At 42.3% G+C, this 23,053-nt stretch overlaps 1 protein-coding gene across 2 annotated transcripts; it reads left to right on the forward strand.

Annotated features, from left to right (window-relative positions):
- The first annotated feature begins 67 nt into the window (after positions 1–67).
- LOC119446547 (DDB1- and CUL4-associated factor 17) lies at positions 68–22,216 on the forward strand. Of its 2 annotated transcripts, XM_037711001.2 has the most exons (13): positions 68–339; positions 607–668; positions 760–801; positions 889–985; positions 2,515–2,739; positions 3,817–3,909; positions 4,012–4,128; positions 7,167–7,269; positions 7,434–7,543; positions 7,626–7,762; positions 11,121–11,289; positions 14,094–14,252; positions 21,081–22,216. In XM_037711001.2, the coding sequence occupies exons 1-13, from the start codon at positions 226–228 to the stop codon at positions 21,366–21,368; spliced, it is 1,716 nt and encodes a 571-aa protein (XP_037566929.1). In that variant the 5' UTR covers positions 68–225; the 3' UTR covers positions 21,369–22,216. The 2 variants fall into 2 exon arrangements, with proteins under 2 accessions (XP_037566929.1, XP_049520163.1); XM_049664206.1 differs by lacking the exon at positions 2,515–2,739.
- Positions 22,217–23,053: the final 837 nt, after the last annotated feature.

The following is a 23,053-nucleotide window of genomic DNA, read 5'->3' on the forward strand; positions in this document are numbered from 1 at the left end:
TCTGTCTGAACTGTTTTTATCAGGATACAAATCAGAACAGCTGTTGCATGTTGTGTTTGTGGTTGGCTTCAATGTTGCGCGGTGAAGCAGCTCTTGTCTACGCAAAGAATACGCTGCCGTATCGAAGCTGAAACTGAAAGTTGTCGCTGAATTTAGGCGAATGAAACGATTGTGAGTCGTGATGCGTGCAATTTAGACCGTCTGGGGACAGCTGACTGCTGTATTATGCCCAGAATTAGGAGCAGAGGCACCGTTCAATCTTTACAGTACCGGGAAATTGGCATCGGGAAGTCTCCGTACAGGTCCAGTCTGAAAATACTGCGGCTACTAATATGTGACGTGAGTACGCTAAAGCAATTAACTCATTGTTATGAATTCACGTACTTTCAGCCTGTCGGCGCTTAGTGAAATATAATCACCTTTTTTCTGTGCGTTGCCAGCGTTCTACTGCGCCGCTGTGTGCGTCGCGTCATGGAACGATAGCTCTGCAATCAATTTATAGCGCTGCCCGCTGTAGCTGAAATCCGAAGCTCTATTTTCAGATTGACCTTTTAGCATCAAGAGCTAATCATATTTTTGTCATGCTTTTTGTCCTACGCCACGCAGCAACGTTCAACATTCACGAAGATCTGGGAAACTCATTCGAAGTCCCCGATTGCATTTGAAGAGTAAGCGCATAATGTAACTGTTCTTTCAAGTGACTGATATGTATATGCATGGCTGCTAACGAGTGACTGATGTTCCACTCTATTCCTCTAGTGGCCACATTTACCTTGACAACTACAGGACCTGCTTGGCTTTGTAAGCTTTGTAACTTTCGCTATCGTGGTTAATTCAGTGTACTGCCATACCAGAGAAAAGTTAACTTTTTTTTCTTTAACATAACAGATGCGGCATTAACTCCCTCCCAAGTCCACTCTACAAGCTCCCCCAGGAGCCGAAAAACAAGAAAATCGAGGATGCCTTGGTGTATACAGGGCCACTGGTTAGTAGCTTTCTGGAGTGTATGTAGTTTTGCGTAAGTACGAGGGCGAATCAAAAAGTCTTTGCCCTAATTTTTCTAAGCCAGGTACGTACAGTAATTACAGTAAGTAAGGTACGTATAGGTTATTACAGATATACGTACTATTCTACGTACCTTACACTATTTTTACACATTCCCCACACCGTTTCAGACATTTTCCCCATCGCAGCACTATATAAATTTGAGTTGCCCCAATGGTAGAATTCGGCCAGCTGACTATGGAACCATCGCCAAACTCATGCAAGTCTTCATGCCCTTTTGCGAATGCACAACACCACCACCTCACACTTCTCAAAGCGAAATACCTTTCCCCATACGTGAGCTGCATTTCCCTGTGTATTTCGATGGGCGTTCATCCCTTGCTCCATAGAAAATGAGTCACACTTCGTTGCTCGTACGCCGGGGACGTGTGAAGCACAACTGCGGTCTTCAACAACTGATGGACAGCAGTGCTGTGTCACGGAGCTACCTGCAGATAAGGCCGGCCGGTCCAAGAAAGGTGCACCGCTGGGAATTGATATGTTGACTTCGCATTTACAGCCGTAATTTGGCAAAAAAAAGAAAAAGAAATAGGGGCAAAGATTTTCTGATTGGCCCTCATACATTTTGCATTTCAGTGCATGTACCTAGTCTACTCAGCGTAATGAAACACCAAGACAAGAATGTGTGTTTAATGGGCGAATAACTGCAATTACATTGAATTGTAGTGCTGTATTGTTATGTTGGAAAGTTATGCCACTTTGGTTTTCCATACATAATCCGCCAATCGAACCTGCGAGCACTGGCAAGCTATAGCATTAGGAAGTTTTAGGTTTGCGCACTCACAGTTAGAGGATGCAAACTGCCAGACGTACAAAAGAACACAAAAGGTATTCAAAACAATGCAAAAGGAGTACAAAAGAATGTAAAGCATGGCATATGGCTTTGGGTAGGCAGAGACAGTTGGGTGCGCTATTTCTAAAACTCCCTATTGGCTCTACCGCCTATCATGGGTGCTAGCAAAATTAATACAGCATCATATGGAATAACATTTACTCCAGTCTGCTATCACAGCTCAGATGAGATTACTTGCAGCTGCTATGTTTCTGCATTATTTTTCTGCATGATGTCTGTAGAGCGTGCCATCTAGCTCACAGTGACCTGGTGTCATTGTCATTATCATCAGCTTATTTCATGTGCACTGCAGGACAATGTACGACATTCTACATAAGACATTGTCAACTGCATCGAACATAGTCCATTATCTTGCAATGGACAATGTCTCAAGTTCATTGCGGTTTGGTGTGCTACCAGTGTAACCATAACACGAATGAGAAGATGTAAATTGGAACAGCTTTTGTGCATGAATACATAAGAATGTAATGTGGAATTGGCTGAAATGCTGTCATGTATGCTGTGGTAAACACAAATAGCTCTACTAATATAACTTTAATTGTTGGTGTCCCAGTTCATGGCCTTTGGTATAAACATCACTGTTATAATGTGTGTAGCACCGATTGCCTAAACTGGCGAAGGACTGCCGGGCACTATTCCTATCGCTGACGGCCGACAATTGGGTCTACTGCCATGACAAGATGAACGGCAAGGTCCACCAGGAAATCTACCTGGGATCACCCAGCCACTACAAGTTCAAGCACATCGACTGGGAGACCCACGGCGAAACCATCATTTTGCAGTCCCTGCACAACCACAGCCATCCACAGCTCACACAGCCGGTAAATCGGGATTCTTCGCTTGTTTGATAACCTCAGTGACACGACGTCGACCTTCAGTAAGGTAGAAAGTTGGGCTATTTGGTATGAATAGATGCTTTGAATCAGCGTGGAAAATGACGGCCACACGAAAAGAAGGACGCACAGGACGAGAGCTGGTCCTGTGTCCTTCTCCTCGTGGTGCCACCTTTTTCCCATGCTGATCCCAAGCAGATGTCAACCCGTGCGAAACTTAAGTGCCAGGCTTCACATTTGACCACAGATTTACTTGACAGCCACAAGAGCTGCACTTCAAAGGGGGCAGAATTTAAAAAGATACAGAAATATAAGCGATATAAAAATGGGTGCCACCTGGTCAAAATGAATTATGTGCCAATGGCATTGTAGATAAGGTGCAATCCTTTTTTTTTTTTTTATGGTATCTGGGTACATAATTTGCACTGAAATCTCAGTGGAGAATAATAATTTTTGCATTTGGTATTCATCAGAATGAGTCGATCACAGTCAAGATTGAACTTACTCATACTCAACTGTGAAATGAGATAGCCACTGAATCACCATGCCAGGCAAGGTATTTCAATTGATTCGGTACCCTTAATTATGTCATTATCCAAAGACAACAGTGTGCATTTAGTGTAAATATGCCAGAGAATACAGGTTCTTCAGTTTTCTTTATTGATTATCGAGCATTTCGGTTGAGAAGCAAAGTTATATTGGTTGCTGAGAATTGGCTTTTGTTGTCAGCGTACTCAAGAGTGATGTCGAAAGGCCTACATAGTTTCTGGTGCCAGCGTTCAAAAAGTGGTGTGTTATCTGCCTTATGACATCTGGAGTTCGCTGATACAGTATTATAAATGTGTTTCACAACTAAAGCTGAACTTAGAAAAAAATTGTGTGAGAAATGTGCAGTAGTAAGCTATTGTAGTGATCATACTTTTGTTTTGATTTAACGTTATGGAGGTGCGATTTTTCAAATGATCAAGTTACCTGCTCTATGACATGGTCATTATCTGCCTAATGACATACCAGAGTTTTGTTCAGCGATGTTGCAAAAGCCTTTGCTTTCTCTTGCTTATCTAGGCAGCAAGGAGCAAACCAAGAGTTCTGATCACCATAGCAGTGTTTGCCATGTTTCCCCTTCAGTTCAAAGGCATGTTGGAAATTGACAGAGCTGTAAGTTGCATCTCTTCGATGCTCTGTGGGCTTTGGTAGTTTTTGCCATACTCGACAACTGTGCAGTTGAAGGACTCAGTTATTTTTCATGTTCTCTTGCAGATCTTTGGGAAAGAATGCAACCATGCCAATGTTTCAGAGGGCCTTCTTATTGTTGGAACAGGCAGCACCTTGACTGGGGCAGTAAGATTGTACAACTTCAGGAACATACTTGAAGAAGTGAGCCACTCTATTTTTCACAGTTTATGTCATCATCACTTTTGCTTAGTATCACTCTAGAGTTCATTGGCATTAGAAACAGCATGTCTCATGGCCAAAGATGAAGTTCAGGAAATATTTGTGTGGAAGATGTGCAACAGTAAAGTCTCATAGGGACTTTTGTTTTAATTTAAAGCTATAGAGATTAGATTTTTAATATATGTCTTTGTTTCATATATTTAGCACTGGCTATGTGAAAATAGTGTAGGTTTTAATATACGTAGCCTACATCATACCTTTTCCGAGGTAGTATATTACTTTGTAATAGTGACGCAAAGAAAGAAAGAAAAGATACCACTTGTTAGATTAAGAATAAGTATTAGAATATGGTACTTGGGCTGGAGTGTCAAAATGAGAAACTGTGCTGGGCATCAGTGCAGAATTTTAGCCCAAGTAATCGTCGGCCCCAAGTTAATTTTTGGTTGCATTTATGTACATCACATAGAAAAAAAAAGAAGAAAAAATTCAACATTATGTAGTTATAATTTGTCAGGTCATTAAAAGTGGATTTGAAATCAATGCAGCACATAGAGGGTGGAACTTACAAAACTTAGTCACTTTCTTTTTTTTTTTTTTTTTTCAGCATTCTGGCATTAAGCTTTAATGATTACATTTCTGTGTGTTAATTTATCAGGAAAGGGTAATAACTATACTTGATAAGCTGCTTTTCTTAGAAGGTGACCTATGCAACCATGGAAGCTGTATCTCCCCGTAGAGGCGTGTGCAGAATTTGACCAGGTCCTATGTGTCTTGCCCTGTTTGGTTCATGTGGCATCAAACAATTGCGTATCTGATTTTAAGTTTGATTTCTGACTACACCATCAATTCCTCAATTAGAGAATTTGTTTGCACAACTGTATTCACAAATATATACAGTTGCTTCAGTGTCATAAAACTGAAGGTGCTTGCTACAAAAATTAATGATGTTTATTGGCACCTCTGGAAACTCGGAAAACATTTGTTGGCAACATATAATATTTACTACATATAGGCCTTTATGAAAAACCTTACGTTGGTTTTTCTACTAAGTTTCATGGCCTCTTACACAGCAGCCAGAACTTTGGTAATATGAAATTAAAGGGAATATGAAAACCAATTTTTAAGGACCTAGTTTTTTATGGTGCAACAAGAAGCTCACCCTCGGTAGTGTTTACTTCAAAAAGCGCGTGGATATTTTATAAGCAGAATTGTGCGATCTGAGTAGCCTCTCAAAAAGTAAGAGTCCCTCCTCCAGCAACGCTGAGAAGTGAGAGCAATGCCGATAGCCCACCTCGGCAAATTGTGAAAGCCGCCCATCGTTCTGTTTTCACAGGAGTGAGTGCAGCTGTGGTTCACCACCTGCATTTTGACTTTTTCAACCACTTTTGACAATAAAAAGCCGGTACAATAAGTTTGCGTTGTCGTACACACCTTTCTTATATTTGTACCGCGTTTACACTATTATACACTATTGCTGGCTGGCCCCCGTCGTTGCTATTCTGTCGATAGACGAGCCAAGCCAGCTCAACGAATGCGAAGGCAGTGCCACTTTTCTATTCACTACAGATAAAGGCCTACCTGCACATTGTAAGTTTGGAAAAACTTATAACAGAAAAAAGTGTACGGAATTTCAATACTAATAAAAAGACCAGGAGCCGCGTACACTAATAGAAGGTCACGTGGTAAACCTCTTGTGCATCTTCATGTTTTTGCCGCATGGGGCGCCAAAGATCATTTTTCGCTACTTTTAGTGAACAATTAAAAATATAAATTCACGTTTAATGAGAAAAACATGCCACCATGTTCTAGCCAGTATGATAGGCAATCTTTCCAACAGCAGGGTTATCTCGATTCATGTTCTGAGCGGTTGTCTGTCCCTTTAGTGTTCACAGTATATACATTGTTCTTGCTCTCGGGGTGTGTACAGAGTTCTCAAATCCACTTTTCAAGTAATTTACCAACATGTGCCTTACACTTAAACCTCATGGTGAGCTCTACTGCCTGTGTTTTAAGCATTTAGTAATATGCAGCTTAAAATTTGTCCAGCCAATTTAAGCTGGAAGAAAATTATTTTCATTTCAGTGCATTACTCTCAATACCGATAATCAGGCATTACAGAGAGTGTGGGTTTAGAACTTAAACAAAACAAAGTTGTGCTACATCTGAGTTTACAAAAAGTGATCGGAACATGCTGTTTTGAATTTTAGTGGCTCTGTGAAGGAGGTGATGGAGGCAAGGAGGTGCTTCCAGCCTAATTTGATCTTCAGAACAAATTAGTTATTCTTTAGTTGAATCAGTTAAAGTTAGATCAGTTAAATAAAAATTTGGTTTAGGAAACTGAATGTCCTAAGGAGGGGGGGGGGGGGGGAGGCTGTGCATAAGAGTGTAACTTGATGTTTAGTTAATAAAGATGCCTGACATTAACAAAGTTCATTCTGCAGAAATCCACAAGATAAAGCAACTTTTGTGCAGTGCGAAATTGCCGTGCACATGAATGTAGCGAAATGTTGCAAGAAGAGTCAACCGCTCAGGTCAATAACAGTGCAGGACCCTTGGAAAACTAACTTGTCCTGGTGTGAGAAGTTGGATTGTTGGTTGATTATTTTGTAGATTGAACACTGTCAAACAGGATAAGAAATGAAGATAAGTACTTTCTTTTTTGATTGTCCTGTCTGATGGTGTTCAAATGCCAAAATATGCTTTGATCCCAGAAGCAAACCTGAGATTGCTGCTGTGAGACAGAGGCAGTAGCTCACTCATCAGAACTAACTATGAGGCTAGTAGATGACAGTGTGAGGCTGGAAAAATGAAAGTACAACTTGAAGCTTCGTGTTGCTTATTTTACTAATTAGCCCCATCTGTAGTCCAAACAGCAAAGGTTTATCTCCCCTCATGCTTTCCTTGAATTCAAGGCCTCTTGGCTTTATGTGCTTATTATGTGACATGGAACATGATACACTTGAAAAATTGGAAGGATGGTGGTGTGGACTCATGTGCCTTTTATTAAATTTCCTGTCCAGGCATGTATGTTTTCAGCTAAACTTTATGAGCCTTGCTTAGCACTGGATGGTGCTAAAGTCGGAACCTATCCTGCTGGCCTACCTTTGAACTGCAAGCTCAAAGGTATGTAGTATAATTTTATTTGATATTTGTCTGCACTCTAATGTGTGTTTAACAAAATTAAAGGTATCATGCTGCATGTTTACGCAGCACAGTTGATTTTGTATGGGAAGAAGAGCCTGTCAGCTCTTGCCGTCATCCCACTTTCCTTGCCTTCCTCTTTGCAGAACCCCCTCCAGTTCTCTTTGAGGTTAAGTGTTCAGAGTTCATGCTTCACTTTGGGTGCTACCCCTGGCATTACATCTGCAGCCCGCCGTCAAAGGAAGGTGTCTTTCAGGTGAGGCGAGTGTGATCGGGTGTCTGGATTTCATAATTAGTTTTCGTAAGGCTTGAAGGGGGATCTTATTGGTGCTCGCCAGATAAAATCAGTGGAATCTGATGAACTGGCTGAGAATGGACTCCTGGACTTTCCCAATTCAAGCACAGAGCCAGACTCCATTGCATTTCATCCTGATGACTCAGGAAGGATAGTCTACAACTCTTCGCATTTCATCAAGTAAGACCAAGGTGCATTTTGCGTAAAGTGCATGATATTGTTACAGTATTATCCCACAATGCTATTACTACCTTAGAAAGCTTTGTTCAAATGTTACTTGTGGCAGTGGCTTAGTTTAGTAATGGCTAATGAATTTGCTGATGCGTTAGCTGTTGTAAAATCGCCAGTAGCGTCATTCTTGCACTCAAGCCATCAAATTTCAGGGTTACTCATTGTGAATATTATTGCATTTGAAGCTTCGTAAGTGTCCTATGGTGGTCCAGGTTTGAATTCTTTAAAATATTAGGCCTGAAACTTTTTATATTGAGCAAGCAAGCAGAATTACTCTTGCAGTGTTGTCCCCAGTACGATCATGGCAAATATAAAATGATTGTCTGCCCTTGTGTAAAACTGAACATGTTGAACGAGGATGAAACATGACAAATTAGAAGATAAAGTACAATAGGAGTGCTACTACCAACTCTTATTCATAACATTGTATCTAGCTGCCGCTGCACAAGACTCTCACGCAGAGGAAGCTATGGCACGGCGACAACTACAGACAAACACATATCCTCACTTGCGCATACTGCGTGCCATGCACGCCACTCTGTGCTCCAACAAATGCCCCCTATGTAATAAGTATGCCCTCCTGTACCACATCACATGGGCTTGCCTCAAAATACAAGCAGCCCCTATGATCCCTAACCCTACAACTGTGTGGCTACAATGAGCCGTGCTGACTAGCTTAGACCCAAACAGCCAGTGACAGCTGATACAACAGGCCTGAGGCATAGCAGAGGCCACAGGAGCCCTGGACTGAGGGCCCCTCTCTGTGCAGGCGCAAGTCATCCTCTTAACCTCTTATTCCATAAATGTTATTTGTTCATCCTCCTCCTCAGTGTTTCATCCACGCTCAACATGTTCAATTGTGATGATCACGAGTTAGCCCAACGTCATGTTGTATTGGAATGTAGTCCTTGCATATTTTGTTGTAAGCCTATGGTGGAGTCACTGCTTCCGATGTTTCCTGCTCTTTTGTCTTTTGAGCCTGACATTTCCACACTTCATTGATAGGCCTAGTTTTGTCCTCTTCGTGTTCTTCCATAGACCCGATGTGTGCTTGACTGTGTTCTGATTCATACACACTGTAGCCTGCCAACAAATGTGGTGAAGGACTGGTGTAATGTCATGTGAGGTCATGGTTGGGACGCCAAGGTCTGCCAACAATATTTGTTTTCAGAAGTGCAAATGGTGCATCACCATTGTCGTAATTGTTGAAATAGCACTGTCCATAGAGTTGGTCTTTGGCAACATTGGTGCTGTCATGCTGTCAGTCAGCATTATTTTTTGGTTGTTGGTTTCATTGTTGTTGCCATCTTGTTGTCATCGTGCCAGCTACCGCAGATTTCAGTGACACTTGAAAAGAAGCTAAAAAGGAATGAATGTTAAGCTGCATTTGCTGAACTACACTTCTGGAATACCAGACACAACAGTCTTGCCTTGACTGGAGCCCTGGTAAGCCAGAAAAGATGAAAAAACGAAAGACTGGCAGGATTCCACATGAGCACCCCATGATATTTCAACAGTGTTTGCTTGAGGAGTACAGTTATAATAGTTTATTGATAAACAAATTTGCAGAATGGAGCCAAAGACTCATCCAGTTAGTTTTGAGAGCTCATTTGGAATGAGAACAACCCAAGCATGCAGGAATACTTTAAAGCGAAGCTTTCTTTGTCTCTTCCTTGGACTTTTTCACTGCTGCTGCTGCTGCTGCTGCTGTCTTGCATGCCATGTCAGGAGGTGGTTCAGAGCATGCATATATACATGGCAGGAACGTGGCAGAGAGGAAAGGCGACACAAAGAAATCGTTTGGACTTTTCCATAGCATCACATGTGCAAAATGCCCTCCGGTGCTCCCTGGGCATCGCCACAATACCCTCTTGACACCTGTAATTATCTCTGACCTGGGGGGCCAGGCAAAAGCACATACCTTTCTACTAACGTGCAGCAGTCCAGAGGGGAGGTAGATAGAATGGTAGAGAGGAAGTAGGGAGAGGAGGCAGAGAATGGGTAGAACCGATGCAGCCACGAAACAAGTGAATGACAGCCTGCCACTCTTCGCTCACAGTTCGCTCCACCTATACATGGGTGGAGGGTGGGAAAGGGAAAAAGCGACATGAGAAGGCGAGGAAATGCTACTACTAGACACGACGGCGGTTGCAGACATACTGGATACATTTAAGTTCAAGGTGCGGTATAGTACGTGTCTGCTATTTCTGAAAAATAAACACCATGCAAATTTGTCAAGTGGACAACTGTCACATGGTGTGTAGACGCAAAGCCGCATTGAAAGTACCGTAGCATCTAGGCAACACTACGGCAGCGGTCGCATGTCAAATCAACACTTCTGTATCGGCTGTGGTAGATTTGCGGCTGTGACATTGCTTGAGGTGGTGGGTTTGATCCCGACTGCGGTAGCCACATTTTGACTGTTGGCAAAATAAGAAGAACGCTTGCTGTATTTAGATTTAAGTGTTCGTTAAAGAACCCTCGGGGGTCAAAATTAATCTGGAGTTCACCGCTATGGCATACCTCATAATCCGATTGTGGTTTTAATTAATGTTTTAACATTTCTGCTACGATGCGATGTGCCATGTGAAGCAATGACAATGCTATCTTTCTCAGAGGTTATGAACAATGGTGCAAAACAACGCCTAAAGAACACATCTCGCTGTGTGTTCTGTGTACTGTGCAGACAAACAGCAGTGGTGCACGCAAGGTAACGTTCAGCATCAACTTGCTACTACTTTATTTGACTAAATGCTGAAGAAATTAAACATTCACCATCAACATCACCTAATTATCTCTAATTATCGTCAATCAAAGCAAACACCACAGAAAGCTTTGCTTACGTTCATTCCCACAGTGCGTGGGATCTTCATTATGTTTAAATCCATGATGTTACACAAACATAGCATCGCGGTTTGTCTGTAAAATTTAAGAAGTGAAACTTTGGATTTTGTTTTGTTCACTAAGACGATGAATGCACATTCAGTCTTGGAAAACTACTTCACTTGAATAAACGTAAGTTCGTGATGCTCTTTGATGTCCCTATAAGGCTTTTTATTTTAGCTTATCTCTAAATTTCTTGTTTCTTCAAAGGCACAAAAGCATAGATGGAGTGCCATCTGCTATCAGTTGCTTCCAGAGGTGGAACAATAATTAATAGCACTTTAGGAAGAGCACAAATGATCACTTGTGTTGTCTTTTGCTAGTAGTAGTAGTTCCTTGCCTCCATGGACCGAGGTGTAGTAGTACCTGAAATAATAGGAATACTTATTCACTATAATCTGTCCACTTATTTCTTTTTTTTTAGGGTGTTTCGGTTGATTACAAACAAGAAAAACAAACCATCGCTGAAGGAGTGCTTTGAGATCACCTTTCGCGAGCAGCCAACTCGAATTCATGAGGAGACAAACAACAACAAGCCACCTCAACGCAAGTGCAAAACCCTATACGACATGCACAGCTCTCAGTGTGTAGAGGTAAGGGAAAATTTTTTTTTAATGCAATATTTTTACAAGGTGGCATTGCCATTTGCTGATTTTAGGAACCCACTACAGTAGCTTAGTGGCTATGGCATTATGCTTGAGATCGTGGGTTCGGGGCAAAATGAAAGAATGCCCCTTTACTTAGATTTACGTGCACATTAAAGATCCCCAGGTGGTCCAAGTTCATCCGGACTCCCCCACTACAGCGTACCTCGTAATTATATTGGGATTTTGGCACGTAAAACCACAGCATTTATTTAAATTAAATTTTTTTGTTAATTGTAGAGGGCAAAGGGTAGTAGTGAAGGCAGCACCTCTATGGAAACCATACTCAGTGGTAACCTAAGAACTCAACGGGAGTGCCACCCGCAACATCACACTGTATGTGCCCTCTATGCATCCACGCTACAAAATATGGTTCCCGAGAGATGCTGATATTGAAGGAAGTTCTTTGCCTCTGTGACATCACCCAAGTGATGCGAATGTAGCTGGTGCATCTATACAAATTCCCTTTGAGTTGCACAGATATGTGTTTCCTACAGCATTTTCGTGTTGTCACTGACTGTAGGGCAACACATAAATACCCCAGATAATCAAACGTGCTGGTGCTTGTGGTGTGGTAAGCAGCTAACAGCTTCTTATCCTCACATTTCTGCGCAATCGTGTGCCAGTTTTATGCAAAACCAACCCAGCCTTGTGCATTATTCACATTTGAGGAACTAAAAGCACAGCACTCCAGCGTGCTGTGGTGTAAAATTGCAGTGCTTCTTTGTCTTGCACATCTTTGCCGAAATATTTTGAAAATGAGCAACTTAAAGCGAGACAAACTTGACAATGCATCTTGCTGACAGCATACAACTGTGATCTAATTAATACCTTTCTGTCCTGTTGTCTGAGCCAAAATTGAAGACTTTGCTATTGAAGACACACATAGAGAAAAAAAGAACTGCTCAATGAAGACCGAACAGCTGTTTGCACTAACAGTTTTCTTTGTATGTGCTTTTTTTCAAACAGCTGAAAGCTGAATATTTGCCTAATCATTAACTTAAGTATAGTATTATAAAAGTTGTATCAAGAAATTTGAATGTCACTTTATACTATCAGTGTAAATGCCACTCACTAGGGAATGTTAAAAATTTGCAACTTATCACACTTTAAAAATTCAGAAATTTAATATTTTGTCCCAATTACCTAACAGATTTAGTTTTTCTATATGCTTTTGTTTTATTTGAATAACTTAAGTTGGCTGATAAATGGCAATCTTATGTTGTAGAGGGGTATTCGGAGTGTGTACGACAATGCGCCTTGGCATTCCATGCAATGCGGTTCAATGTGCCGTAGCACTCTGCACACTGAGGTTGCCATGCACCTGTTCAAAAACCACAGTCCGCTTCAAGCTCAAGGAAACAATGAATGCCAACAACTTGCACATTTGGAAGGCATTTATAGGTGTTATTCATTACAGTTTGCAGATAACTTCAAGCAGGCCAGCCAGCTTTGCTGAAGGCCATTGAGGTATTTCTCAAGGTGGATGCGCTAGTGAAAGAGTGATTTTTTTTTTCTTCACAAAAATGGTTGAATATCACGATACAAAAATGGTTTAATATCACAAAAATAAAAAAATAAACATCAAGTTTACATCTGTCTCACTCAACAATAAAAAGTTATGTCACAATTATATAAACTGCGCCTATTGAAATCTCTAAAGTGGACTAAATTGTTGTAGGCAGTATTGTACACCGAACTGAAAAATGTTGCTAATTTGTGAGGACTTTTCCAATATCTTTGTAAACATAGTAACGATTTCATGTAAGCTCTAAACTCGTATATAAAATTTGGACACTTTAGCTGCTTAAAGAGGTGTAGTTTGCAGAACTGGGTCTTATAGTGTTGACGCAGCAGCATATATGCTGCTATGCATATAGCATCTATGCTGCATTGGTGCTGCAAAGCCAATTAAATGTATAATATAATGTATTGCAGAAAGGGAGGCTTCTATAATTTCTAGCATAAAGGATGCTCTATATATCTGTAAGGGGGCTGGTTTATTTGTTTCATATACATTTTCTTCCTGTTTTTGGCATGCTTCAGAGCAGTTTTGTTGCAGGAAAGAGGCTGGGTATAGGGCACGGTAAACATTTCTGGGGCCTTTGTTTTCCAAGTGGACAGAGAGAGACATTTCTTATGATAGAAAAGCTGTGAGGTTGGCCTGAACCAAATTTCTGACCTGCTACTCAACATTGGGGAAGGGAAATGGAAGTAAAGAGAGAAAAGCATTGTTGATGAGGACATAAATTGTGGTTTGAATGAACATGAAAAGAGCACGCTCTTCCAAGTCTCAAATTCAGACCACTCTCTTGCAAGAATTTGATGAGAGCCTTTAGATTATCATGCCAATGACAAGGGTGTGGCCAAGGTCCCAGCTTAAGTTCTCAGACAAAGGTTGATTGATGAACTTTGACAAATGTTCTGCCAGAAATTGTCTTTGCAGAGCGTATCGTTGGCAGATGTACAAGACTCAAAGTATATTGCACTCCTTGCAGTTAACACTGTCTATCCTAGATATTACCTAGGACATTATCCTCAGTAATAATAGTATCCTAGGTTATTACCTGAGAGATTATCCTAGGTAAAATGGAGTAAGCAACTTTTTTTAGTTATCTACAGCTTTCTCACGAAGCGCAAGTCCAAAACCAGGTGCTTGAAAAGTTCAGGAAAGCCTCTGTTGCTTTTCGCAAAGAGGACATTTAAGAAATTTGCAGCCCAATTGAAGTCGTAAAAATTTGTTTCCGTTGCAGAAAAGCCTTTTGTCAGATGACTACGAGAATGAGCTTGAGCTGTACAGTGTGCTTGGTTTTGACCCAAGGGACGAGAGCTGCATGGGGAAAGTGGGTATATACGACAATGAGACGGGCCACCGGATCAAGTCTTTCGAGCTGGGAATGAGCCTTGATGAGGTGAGTGAAGAGCAATCGGGGATCTAGGAGGATGTCCCGACTCTACACTCCCTTAAAATTTGTGTGCACAGCGCCTGTGTGAAGTCCTTCAACTCATGAAGTCCTTCCCAGCTGTCACTGTTCTTTTGCTCTGGAGAGACAAGAAGGGCTTAATGATTATTGAAGAGAACCCGCCAGCACGTAAAAAACTCACCGTAAAAAAAAGCTGGCACGGATGTCGGAGTTGGCTGTCCCCGTCAACCTACAGGGCTAAAAAAAAAAAGAGAGGCAAAGGGGGGCACGGCAGACATGGTGCACCTCGCTGCTCCATGCGGGTGTCTGTCCTCTGCTGCATGACCACTGAAATGCTGGTAGCCGACCTTACGGCATGCCTGTAGAATGCATGTGAGCACGCACTTGGTAGAGCTACCAAATGCACCTGTACATTTTAGCGCAAATGTCCGCTTTAGGCGAGTGGAAAAAAGTTGCCACTTTCCTTGATTATTATTATTATTATTGATTGTATGCATCCCTGCAGTCGTCATGATCATCGTCAATCATCATCTCAAAGTCAGACCCTCCCACTTGAAAAAAACATTCATCTGCGCCTGGTGAAGAGCACTGTGATCCGGTTTGTAATCTTACGCCTAGGAGATGAACAAATATTAGGTGTAAAGGCTGCCCGCAACAAAATTCTGGACAGCATAAAAAGCAAAGTTTCAGGCAGTGTATATAAACCTCCTTAGATGTTGTGTCCACCCTCGTAGACAATAGCTTTCATCATTTTCAAAGCTAAACCAGGAATAATAAGCTAAAATAATGACATAAAGTAACTTAAAGCTAGATGCAGGCGACACCATATGTCAAGCATATGTAATAATTTCGATGCCTCTGGTTATCGATGGAATTGATGCATAGTTTATGTGAGACGTACTGTTGCATTGTCAGTGATGATGAAAAATCAATTTGTTGTACATTTCAAATGCAATCAGATGACGTAGCAATCTAGGATGAAAAGTGAAGGCGAGGAACCGTCATGTGATGTTAGATCCATACCTGCGTGTTTATGAATACAAAAGACGCTTTTATTTAAACAAATTGGAGAAATGGACTCTTTATTCACATATGTACAGGGAGGTGCTGATGTGAGCAAGTGCCCGTGCAATGTGATAATACAGGTACTTTTTCAGAATCATAACACATCAGTTGACAACAAGAACTCACTTTAAAAAAGTGTTATGTCACTAGGACCTTGTTGGGTCTGAGGAGAATAGAGCAAATTCTCTGTAAATTTCTGTGCTTGAAATACGAGTGGATACTACATGGAAACATTATAGGAATAGACATGTTTAATGTCAAATATCATTTGATATGATGCTTGCTGGAAGTGAGACAAAACCTGGCAGATCCTGGCAAAACCTCCACCAGCGTCGGCTGCGAGCGCTAGTTGCGGCGACTGCTCCAAACTTGAATCACGTTCTCCTGCCTCCAAGACTTTAGCGGCGTCTATTGCAATCCCGGAGGCAGGACCCGCGGTCTCTTGAAAAACCATTGGTCGAGTGCGCACCAGCCTCGTAATCGTCACTTCCTCCGCAACAGAAAGTAGGGTCGGCAGCTAGCACCGTCTCTCTGCGACTACCCTGAACCAAGGGAACCTCCATTCCAATGGGAAAACGAGCGATGTGGCAGGAATCTAGTAAAGGAGGCATTGGCCCAGGGCATACTAAAGATATCTGAGGCCATGTTCTGAAATTTTGTCATATCCGTTAACCACCAGGGGCCACCCTCGTTTGATTAATGCACTGACATAAGGAGTACTGACGTGACACTTTTTCGCTTTAATTTTTTTTTTTGCTTTATTATATGAAGGTTTTTGACCCCGAAACCCCAGAAAAAATACTGTCAAACCTCAAACTGCCCTAGATAGTTTCCTATAATAGCTTTTCTGCAAACCCGTTCTGGGTCGGAATAATGTAAAACTATTCCACTCTGTTTTTATTCCAAATGATAGGCCACAATGGTTAGAGTCCAGCCCATACGGGCAAAGCCTCAAACATTTTGACCTATCAGGGAGGGCTAAACACAAAACGCCCCAGCGCCAGCTGTCGGGTGCTGTTTTACTCACAGACGGCAGTAAATGGCAGTGATGGCATATGCAACATCACACCTCCTCGCTTGTGCCGGGTGACTTAAATTGCGCTGAAAGAATGCGGACGTTTCAGAAGTGATTTATTCTGAAACTAAGCATTTTCTGGCACAAAACATGTTCTGCAAGGTTTCTGGAATGCTATTTTAACAGTCCGTTGACATAATGTTTGCCTTTAGTGTCCCTTTAAGTACTTGCACGGCATAGCTCAAGGTGGAAGAATGCAAAGACACTCCTGGGCCGGTATTTTGTAGCAATGCCTTTTCCCGATACCAATGCCTTTCGGCGCTTTTCGCGTTTGTGAGTGGTCAAGCGAAGCTGCGCCCCAGGCATCACTACTACAAAATACTGGCCCTGTGTTTAGATGCACCTTAAAGGAACTCCAGATGTTCAAAATCTGGAGGTCTCCACTATGGCACCCCTAATAGCCCACACTCACTATATGTGTGTGATTGCGAAATAAAAATTTGTTCCGAGTAAGCACACAGTGTCCATCTCGCGTGTTTTTCTGCTGTCTTCGTTTATATTTTGTCAAGGCCTGGAACTGTGTCGCAGGTTAACTCAGGGTTAACCCCTTAACTGCCAAGACAAATTCTTAAAAAATGTTTAGAAGTGCAAAAAAAAAATTACCAAAAGTCATTGTGTATTATTTTCTTGTCAAAATTTCAAGAAACTGAACACATACACATGTGCAAAAATTGACAAAAATTCATAACGAGTTAACTTGTCATCGGTATGAGAGAACGGTCATTGTGACGGCAAGTTATCTCGCCATCGGCAGTTAAAAGAAAAAAAAAGGGTGAAAGAACGGTCACGTCTATTTATTTAATTAACCTCAAGGTTAAAATACATTACAGAGGGGAGTGGTTACAAAATATAGTTTTTGTGCGTGTTCAGGTAAGGGCAGTGACAGAGGGGCTCTCAACTAGTATAATTTTATTTAAACAATTTTTATATGAGATGGCAAAATGCCCGTACATTGTAGCTGACAATTTTTTATGTCAGTGCATGGTTTTGTTTCAGCATGAAAGAAACTCTTAACTAGGACAAGGTGGGATTTATGCAGCTTATGCAATGGCTTATGGTTGGCCTTGGTAGCTATTCAGAGTGCTCTCTCTACCTTAGAAATATTAAAGTTGGCTTGATTCGATATTTTCAAACATGCATAATTCATTGATATCCTGCTTAGCTAAATCTGAAGAACTGATTTCTTGCAAATTTTATCGAAAATTGAAGTTGGAACCAAACGAGAGAAACAAGAATTTGCCGTCAGTTGAGATAAGCACCTGGAGTTGCATATAATATCTACACATTTTGAACTCCATAACTTGAAGAATAAGTTTTTTTTTTCAAATATTTGGTCCAAGACCAACTTAACGCTTAAACACTTGGTATGTACAGTGCTCATGGAACGAAAGACATCAATTTATGGCTAATGTGCATACTTCTGTTTCCACCATCTGCTTTCGTGTGACATCGGCGTAATTTTGGCTCATACACTTAGATCAGGAGCCTGTATTACCTTTAGTGACTAGATTCATAGTGACATGACATGGTATTCTCGAGTAATTGCACATATGGAGTGTTCTACCCTAGGTTTCCCTGTCACGTTTCATTCCGTGAGGACTGTACTGCTGCCTGCACCTAGGCTTATGTTTACGGTTTACGTCGCCTTGGATCTTTTAGTAATTGCATGCAAATCTTCAGATACAATGGAGTCTCGATGATACGAATCTCATGGGGTCATGAAAAATATTCGTATTAGCCGAAATTCGTATAATCGAAACACAATTAAAACTAGCCAAATTAAGGGGGGACGCGGGGATCAGATCGCGAAAATCGCGAGAAAAATCTATTTTTGAAAACCACGCGTTTCAGTATCTGCAACGCCTAATCTACGCTGTATCAAAATGGTATGGCTGAAAACGCACTAAAAGTGCCCGAAAAAGATTAGTTCGTCAGTGCGCAGGGTGAGAAAACAGCTTTAAATCGCGCAAAATCACCGCAGTTCACGGAGACATATCTCGTATTTCCCGCCACCGAGCGCCGCCATCTTGGTATCGTTTGAAAGCTCAAAGTTTTGCCGTTCCGCTTCTCAATTCGTCCGTCGTCGCCATCTTGTAACAAACGCACAAACACAAAAGAAGCGCGGGTCTGCGATAGGTAGTCACACGGGCCCTCCGATGAAAGCGGGCCTCCGATTGGCTGTCGTGCTGAAAGGCGTCTCTCCATTGGTTGCTGCTGTGACAGAGGCAAGATGGCAACGGCAGTTGTCTGCTTCGTAAACCACGCCGGCGTCTTCACCTGACACGCAGAATTCGGATTACTGAGAGCTCCCAGGTTAGTGATAGATCGTCGCTCATTGGAGAAGAAATTTTGGACGAAGCACTCTTCGGAATACAGAAGCGCAAGCCTCCTACGGCAAGAAAAATACAGCGATTAGTGGCAGAAGCGGAGGAGCACCCAACTGAACGTGCCGCGCTACCTTGCACCGTGGATTACGTGCTGCGCTATCTTGCACCGTGTGACTCCGGCAGCGAAACAGACAATCGCCCTTTGCTATCGGCACCGATAACGCAGTCGATGGAAGTCACGCCAACGGAGGCTCCCGCGCCTCGGCGTACGGCCGCACGAATCAGCCGAGATCGTATCTCGGTAGACATAGCTCGCTGCGACTAGGCAAAATGGCGCAAACACAAAGAACGCGGCCCGAAGCACAGCAGCCACTCCGTCCGGCCGATGGCACGCGGAAAAGCACAAAAGCCACAAAAGCGCGCTTCAAACTCTTCACGCACAGTCGCGGCCTCCGCGCTGTCCGGCGCCGCGTCCGCGCCTCCGCACCAAAAGAGAAAGGGAGAAAGCGCGTGCCTACGCGCTGTTCTCTTTCGCGGCAGTTGGTGGGGCGGCGTTTATTCGTATCAACCGACGCGGGTCGAAAATCGATTCGTAACAACCGTTCTCTAGCACATTGCAAACTAACGGGGTTCGGCCGGGACCACAGAAAAATTCGTATCTTCCGGAAATTCGTATTAGCCGTGATCGTATCATCGAGATTCCACTGTACGTAGAAGATTTTATTGTGTTTCTAGATTGCCCCTCTGAGCATTTTCAGAAAGAGTGTGATGACATTGTATTGGTTATACACAATTGTCTTTCTCCCCTTGTTCCGACTGTCGAAATGCCTGTTAACGGAACCATTATGTTCCTAGACGTGAAATTAGTGTTCACCAATCACCACACCTGTTGGTGTTATGCACCCAGGGCTAACAAAGCTCTTTTAGCATTTCATTCTAACCAGCTTCAATGAGCAAGTTTCACGGCTTTTAAAGCCCGGTTATCCAACAGATATGTTAGTGTCAGTCGCAGTAGGGGTCCTCCGACGCAAAAAACTGTTCTTGGTGTTTCCAACAAGAACGTTGGGCCTCCTTTTGAGAAGCATAATGTAGCCGCCATTCCGTATATCCACCAAGTTTCACACAATCTAAAGAAACTAGCTGTTCGGGACAATGTACAGGTTGTGTTCTCAGCACCTAGCAAGCTGGGTAGTTTGAGTAGGACACGAAATGCCTGTTAACGGAACCATTATGTTCCTAGACGTGAAATTAGTGTTCACCAATCACCACACCTGTTGGTGTTATGCACCCAGGGCTAACAAAGCTCTTTTAGCATTTCATTCTAACCAGCTTCAATGAGCAAGTTTCACGGCTTTTAAAGCCCGGTTATCCAACAGATATGTTAGTGTCAGTCGCAGTAGGGGTCCTCCGACGCAAAAACTGTTCTTGGTGTTTCCAACAAGAACGTTGGGCCTCCTTTTGAGAAGCATAATGTAGCCGCCATTCCGTATATCCACCAAGTTTCACACAATCTAAAGAAACTAGCTGTTCGGGACAATGTACAGGTTGTGTTCTCAGCACCTAGCAAGCTGGGTAGTTTGAGTAGGACAACAGATCCGACTGAGAAAGTAAAGGAAATTTGCAATAAGCAGCACAAAAATAAGTTCATTGAGTGCAAATTGGGAGTCGTCTATTGCATTCCATTGAAATGCAGCCGGTGTTACGTTGGGCAAACGGGACGTTGCGTGAACGAACGGCTTAAGGAGCATGATTAAAAAGTTAACAAAATGCCTTCAGATGGTTTTCTCACTATTCATTGTGATGCTTGTGGGTGTGTCCTCCTCTTTGGTAAAACGCAGATCATAGGAAGCAGCAACTGTGAAATCACCTGTTTAATAATTGAGAGTGAGCAGATTGACTATCACGCTGGTTCCTGCATCAGCAAGACTTCCTTAGCATTGTCCAACAAAGAATTTAATTTTTTGCGCATGTGTAACTAAATTTCATTTTTTTTTCTTGTTTGTACGCTCTATCTTGTCATCTTGTTCCACGGTGGCAATGTAGTTCACGTGGTCGGTGACATGCATTTGAGGGCACTCTCTTGTTTGGTTGTGTCAAGGAATTAAACTTCATTGTTGTGAGTAGAGCCCATATGTCTCCTTTTTTGTCCTCTTACTAAGCGCTCAACTACTACTATTTTAGGTTTATGTGGCGCTAGAGATCTAAAAATCTTATTCTTTCTTGTTTAATATTGAAAAGGATAAAAGCAGATGACCACAAGGATGGACACTTTGTCTGAGGAGGTGAAACACAGTTGCAAGTTGCCCGTTGCGCATAGTCACACATTGTCCTTTCAATGTCCTCCCGCAGCTGTGTGACTACACTCTGACGCTTGACCTGGACACCGTGGTGGTCCTCGTCAAGGATGAACGGCGCAACTTCTCCTGTTACCTGTACCGGCTGCACTATCCTGGACTTGTTGACGTGCCTCGCTCCGGGCGCTACAGCACAAGAAACACGGTCCTGCGGAGATCTCAGCGAAGCAGGACTGCCAGGATCACTAGCAATAATGGCGTCGTTCATGACAATTACGACGAAGATGTAGCCGTCCCTTCATCATCACGCAGTGACAGAGTGTTGCGATCTACAAGACACTGAACATTTGTTTTACTGTGACGAGCAGTTTCAATTGTTTTGTCTCGTGTTCATCTTGATGCAGCAGAGCACTGCAGCCCAATGTGGGTTTGACCCCTGAAGGTGGTTGTCACTTCATTTTGTGATCGTGTCAACGTGGCAGGGAATTTGAAATCCACGGGATGTTGAATGAACTCCTGCTGAGGTTGCTGCTGGCAGTTGCATTATGTTTGTTACGCAGGACTGGACTGCAGTAAAAGCTGCTTTTCTTTAAAATGCTGTTTGCGTTGCATGTACAGTGTACAGACAGTTGCCAGAGATTGTTCCTGTCATTATGCATTTAGTTATTTTTCCCCCCATCAGAGCACATGGGCTGACATTGGGCAAGTATTCAGTCTTGTGACTTTGTCATGGTTGCAATTGTTGTGTTGATACAGTGTGTTGCTTCTGTTTGACAGCGTGGTATTTTGAGATCTTTGTTTTGGTTTTTTGGACGTGTCATTACTACATTGTACTTCAGCTTGAAAAGGCTTGCAAAAACTTTAGGCCAACATTGCGTTTACTAGCATTTACAATAGTTGTGGGCATACTCCGTAACAGGAACTGTGTCAGAATGTTTGGTCCTGTTAATGTCTAGTACCAGTACATACATTTTACAAATGGTTTATTTGTTTATAAAAATGAGATGGGAGTAAATTAAGTTTTCAGCTGATGGACGAGAATTAACATTGTGGCTGCTTGAGCTACTGCTAGAGATATCTTGGACTGGTGTCATTGACACTTGAGATTTTTATAGGCATTTCAAATCTTGTTGAATGGTTTAACCTTATTTACAGTGCCAAATTTCAGTAATAAAAGCCTTTGAAAATTAGCTTAGTTAGCAGTGTGAGTGATTAATTCGATGGCCTGCCTGTAAATATGCACACTGACCTAAAATATCAAGGCTGTTATGCCGAAAACTTTGTCACTAATTAAATTTTTTTTATTGTCATTTCTATAGCTTTTTTGTTGTTTTTTCTCAATTCTCATCACAGGTATGTTGTCTGTTGTGGTCACTGAAATTAAATCTTGTTTCTCAAGTATTTTGTACTATTGTAATTGCTTACAGTTGCCGTTATGCATTTGTAAATTTCATATTTATTGCATGAAGGGGCCCGAGTAAGCTTGTTGGGTGGCACCGATAGCAGCATCACGATGCAGCGATTTCGTGCGGCAGACGTAATGTCGATAAGTGGCACTTTGATCATTGGTTAAAATGTAATGTGTGATTTACGTTTGTACAATACTGCGAGTACTACGGAAAAAAAAACTACGGCATTAAGTTTTACGACCTATTTGAAGTATATTGCCTAATTATCGCACAGCCACGAGCAAGGTGTTGCAACCATGGGAATGACGCATCGGCATGCCGGGCACATGGCGTGCCAACAGCCACCTCGCGGAAGCTGTTGCAACCATAGCAGTGAAGCCATGGCCTATGAGGTCAGACCGCGTGCCGACATCCGCTAATGCCCTGCTGCTATTGGCACCACCCTGTGATGTCACGGGAGAGTGAAATGTGACAGCTAGAAATGTAAAAATTTGAGTTGAGGGCAACTCTCATTCTGCTTGTATTTTGAAATTTCTCTGACCTGCTAACTTAGGTTTGCGTGCGGTAATTATTATAATTCAGTTTGCTCATTGACATGCTGAGAAATAGATCTTGAGCA

The sequence above is a fragment of the Dermacentor silvarum genome, chromosome 3, assembly GCF_013339745.2.
Source record: "Dermacentor silvarum isolate Dsil-2018 chromosome 3, BIME_Dsil_1.4, whole genome shotgun sequence".
NCBI lineage: Eukaryota > Metazoa > Arthropoda > Arachnida > Ixodida > Ixodidae > Dermacentor > Dermacentor silvarum.